This window comes from Hydra vulgaris, chromosome 05 (assembly GCF_038396675.1).
Source record: "Hydra vulgaris chromosome 05, alternate assembly HydraT2T_AEP".
Lineage (NCBI taxonomy): Eukaryota > Metazoa > Cnidaria > Hydrozoa > Anthoathecata > Hydridae > Hydra > Hydra vulgaris.
Genome location: NC_088924.1, coordinates 33,305,421 through 33,310,262, shown reverse-complemented (window position 1 = coordinate 33,310,262; position 4,842 = coordinate 33,305,421). Strand labels below are relative to the sequence as shown.

Sequence of the window (4,842 nt, the reverse complement as noted above, 5' to 3'; positions counted from 1 at the left end):
TAGATCTTCATTAAAATAGATTTTATTGAACCCTAGTATTTTAAGCTTCCTTAACAACCGCCATAGCAACGGCACTATTTTTTACCTTAACTAAAAAATAGTCCAAAATCCAATTTTTTCATATGAAGAATATATCTTATCAAGTGAATTGTATTTTCCATTGTTCAAAACAACTTTAGTATAAAAACAGTTACTGGAAAGCTCATAAATCTTAATATATATAAAGGGCAATGTGTGTGTGTTTGTTTGTTCTCTATAGTACTCCAAACCGCCGGACCGATCTCGATGAAATTTGGCATGGGGGTAGTACTCGAGGGGGAGAAGGTTCTTAGCTGGGTTTTGACCCCGTACCCCGACCCCCGGGGTCAGAGGTTTTGTGTACAGATATCAGGTAAGCCAGTTTAAATATTGGCCCGGGCAACGCCGGGTAACTCCAGCTATCTTATCTTCTTCTTAATATATATAAAGGGCAATGTGTGTTTGTGTGTGTGTTTGTTTGTTTGTTCTCTATAGAAATCCAAACCGCCGGACCGATCTCGATGAAATTTGGCATGGGGGTAGTCCTCGAGGGGGAGAAGGTTCTTAGCTGGGTTTGACCTTGTACCCCGACCCCCGGGGTCAGGGGGGCCATTTTTTGGGCCCATTTTTGTGTACAGATATCAGGTAAGTCAGTTTAAATATTGGCCCGGGCAACGCCGGGTAACTCCAGCTATCAGGTAAGCCAGTTTAAATATTGGCCCGGGCAACGCCGGGTAACTCCAGCTAGTATATCATAAATCTTCTACAATGACGAAGGCATGCAGAGTTAAACAAAGAACTAAAAATAATAAAAGGAAAAAAATTTTCAATGTAAAAAAAAAGTTAGTTGTAAATAATGTTGATATGGATGTAAATATGGAATCAAATAATGTAGATATGAACATAAATGTTACTACAAGTGTTGCTGATGTAAATATAAATATAGAGAAACCAGTTGATTTTAACTTTATTAATTCTAATGAACTATGTGCTTCTGCTAAAAAAATAAAAAAAATTTCGTCATCAAGACCAAAGTTATCTAGTAATATAGTTACTGGATACCGTTTTATAGATTTAGAAATACTAAATTCTGTAATTTCTACCCTTATATGTCCAGTATGTATGTCATCTAAGTTGTTTCTCTCTGAAAATGAAAACAAGAGAAAATGTCTAGCGTCTTGTCTTTATGTTAACTGCTGTGTATGTGATTATTCAAGAGAATTTTACACCTCAACATTGAATATACAAAAAAGTTTTGATATTAATACCAGGGCTGTATATGCTATGAGATCATGTGGTCAAGGCTATTCTGGATTCTCAAGATTTGTCTCATTAATGGACATGCCTAAACCAATGACTGCTAATAATTATAATAAAATTGTTATAAAACTAACTAATGCAGTAAAATCTGTAGCTGAAGACACTATGATGGATGCTGCTCAAGAATTAAAAGACTTGAAGAGTAATCTTGTTTTAAATTCTATTCCCGACCATGTGCCCAATATTGTTGATGTTGCAGTATCATGTGATGGCACTTGGCAGCGACGAGGCTATTCTTCAAACAGTGGTGTTGTTTCTGTTATTTCGATGGAAACAGGCAAAGTAATAGATGTTGAAGCTATGAACAAGTTAAGTATACAATTTATTTGTTTTTTTAGGTTTGCATATATGCATATATATTATATGCTTATATGCATAAATATGTTTGTCCGTGTGTATATAAAGGCCCACCTGATTTGATATATATGTATACACAATACATATATATATATATATATATATATATATATATATATATATATATATATATATATATATATATATATATATATGTATATATATATATATATATATATATATATATATATATATACATACATACATATATATATATATATATATATATATATATTATATATATATATATACATATATATATTATATATATATATATATATACATATATATATATATATATATATATATATATATATATATATATATATATATATATATATATGTATATATATATATATGTATTATTACATACTATATTATATATATATTACATATTATAAAAGATTGGTATTTTTTAAAATATTAAAATCTATTTGATGTTACATACTTCAGATTTTAATATGTTTTTCTCACAATATAGGTATGTAAAGCATGTTTTCATAAAGAACATCTAAAGAAAGAAAACCCATTAGCTTATGAAAAATGGCATGATAAACATAAATGTGCTTTTAATTACCAAGGACTACCTGGTGGAATGGAGCCAGAGGGAGCCCGCAGAATATGGAGTAGATCTATTGAAAAACATAATCTAAGATATACTGATTTCTATGGTGATGGAGATAGCAAAGGTTATGATGCTGTAAAAAATGTTTATCAAGGTGTTCTTATAAATAAACTTGAATGTGTTGGCCATGTGCAAAAAAGAGTTGGAACACGTTTACGTAATTTAAAAAAAAAGAAAAAGGTCTTGGTGGTCGTGGAAAATTGACCGATACAACTATCGATCGTCTCCAAAATTATTATGGCATTGCAATTCGCCAAAACAAAAATAATTTAAATGCTATGAAATCTGCTGTAAGAGCTACACTTTATCATGTTGCTTCATCAAAAAATGAAAATTTACATTTTCCTCACTGTCCAGAAGGTTCAGATAGTTGGTGTCGGTATAATCGTGACAAAGCAAACCATACCTAAACATATAGACCTGGTCCTGGCTTACCAATATCTATTGTTTGGAAACTTAAGCCAATTTATGATGAATTAAGTAGTGATATTCTTTTAAAAAAATGTCTGCATGGCCTTACCCAAAATAACAATGAGTCTTTTAACATGACAATATGGGAGCGTATACCAAAAGGCCATTATGTCTCACTTACACATCTTCAACTTGGCACTTTTGATGCAGTTGCCCATTTGAACATTGGTAGACAAGCTAGTGTTTTAGTTTTAGAAAAAATGAATTTAAGACCTGGAAAGTATTTGTTAGAAGGATGTAGAAAAATTAATCAAAAGCGATTATACTTAGCCATATATAAAAACACAGAACGAGCAAAGAAACGCAGACAAGTAATTCGTGGTAAAAAGAAGAGTCGATATGAGAAATTTATTGAAAAAGAGCAAAACCCATATCAAACTGGTGCATTTTAAGATTTAACTTTTTTTATTATATATAGATTTGCATATTTATTTACACTATTTTGAAATTTTTTATGTTAGCATTTTTAAAAGCTGTTTTTCTCAGATGAAGAGTTTTTAAGACGCCGGCCAGCATATCTAAATAACTAAAAGTGGTGTTAAGTTAAAATTTTAAGTATGAGTTTGTTTGATTGTCTTCTGTGATTTAAACGTAACAGATTTTTTTAAAATTGGCCGGGGTATTTCAATATTTTGGTGTTTTTGGCACCTGCTACAGCTACCATTTTACCCCAAAAAAATTTTTTTTTGTTTTTTTCAGTTAATTTTGTTATTTACTTTATGTATATGAAGTTAAATTTATAAAATGTCGATATTTACTCAAAAAAAATTTTTCAGGGGTTTTCCACCTTGACGCGTTTAAATCAATTGACTATATTTTTAGGTTCTTCATTTAAAGTAGGGGTTTTCCATAAAGTACGTACGCAGGTATCAGAGGAGGGGGAGTCAAAAATGTACGGATGCGTACAGAATGGAGCATGTGTTAAAGACAGCGAGTACCTAACAAATATGACTTGACCATCTGTTGCTCTCTATCTATCATTAAAATTTCTTTTTTTCTTTTTTTTTTTTTAATATCACTTTTTAAACATAAAATTTCGCGAAATTAAAAAATAAATATTGTGTTATGTAACATAGAAATGTCGAATTAATTGAAAGTTTTTTTTGTTTTTAATGTTTTAAAAAATTATTCGAGAAGGAAATTGATTATGTAATAAATAATGCGCGCGTACACAGAGAGACGAGGGGGTTTTCGAAAGCCCACAGTTGCGTACAAAGAAGGAGGGGGTTCTTGGTCAGTACTAAATTGGTGTCATCAACAAACGTGATATATACACATTAAATTTATTTTTCTCTGTGTCTTAGGTACACGTTAAATAAATTTTTAACAATGTAAAATTTTTTGTTTAAGTCCCTAGAATTAAGACTCTGATAATTTAAATTTAGTATAGTAAAAGACTTAAGTGTTGACGTATCAAGTGTTTATATCTGATGGTTATATAGTTTTAACCATTGTTTTTTCTTTTCGACTGCGCATCTATTTTTACTAGAAAAGTTTTCGCTAAGAACACGGTATTTAGTTTTGTTGAAAACAAAAACTAAAAACTTTTTCATCAAAACAATTTTATCGTTATTACTAACGTGAAAGTGGAATTTTTTGTTAATTGAAAGTGATATTTTTTTCATTTAAAGATTTTTTAATTGAATAATTTTGTTAATTGAAAGTATTGAAAAACATTTTAAAAAATACCTTGTGTTACACAGTTTTTAACAATTTTTGATTTCAAAAAAAAAAATTCTAAAGAAATTTTTCAAAAAAAAATAATTTAAACGAGTGATTTTATGTTAAGATTTAAAAAAAGAAAGAGTTACTAAGTTAATTTAAAAGAACAGGTTCAAGTATTCGCCAAAGTTTTTCAATTATACTCAATAGCAAATACCTTGATACGAACTTTATCATTTATAACCTACATTATTTACCATTTTGAAATGTTAAAATTCGTTAAATAAAAAGGATTTCAATTAAGCTCTTTCAATTAAGCGGGAGTTACTCATATTTCAAGTTCTTTTAAATCTAGGTAAACTAACAAACTAAACAAAAAAACCGTAGTA

At 29.5% G+C, this 4,842-nt stretch overlaps 1 protein-coding gene across 1 annotated transcript; it reads left to right on the top strand.

Annotated features, from left to right (window-relative positions):
• The first annotated feature begins 784 nt into the window (after positions 1 to 784).
• On the top strand, positions 785 to 2,730 carry LOC136080332 (uncharacterized). The gene is made up of 3 exons (XM_065796949.1): positions 785 to 1,725; positions 2,177 to 2,414; positions 2,495 to 2,730. The coding sequence occupies exons 1-3, from the start codon at positions 787 to 789 to the stop codon at positions 2,728 to 2,730; spliced, it is 1,413 nt and encodes a 470-aa protein (XP_065653021.1). The 5' UTR covers positions 785 to 786.
• The last annotated feature ends 2,112 nt before the right edge of the window (positions 2,731 to 4,842 follow it).

Excerpts from the sequence above, each read along its gene's own strand:
- LOC136080332 (XM_065796949.1), top strand. The coding sequence starts at position 787 with ATGACGAAGGCATGCAGAGTTAAACAAAGAACTAAAAATAATAAAAGG. Across the intron at positions 1,726-2,176 it reads TTATATGCATAAATATGTTT|GTATGTAAAGCATGTTTTCA; the intron begins GTCCGTGTGTAT and ends CTCACAATATAG. Across the intron at positions 2,415-2,494 it reads TGTAAAAAATGTTTATCAAG|AAAAAGGTCTTGGTGGTCGT; the intron begins GTGTTCTTATAA and ends TTAAAAAAAAAG.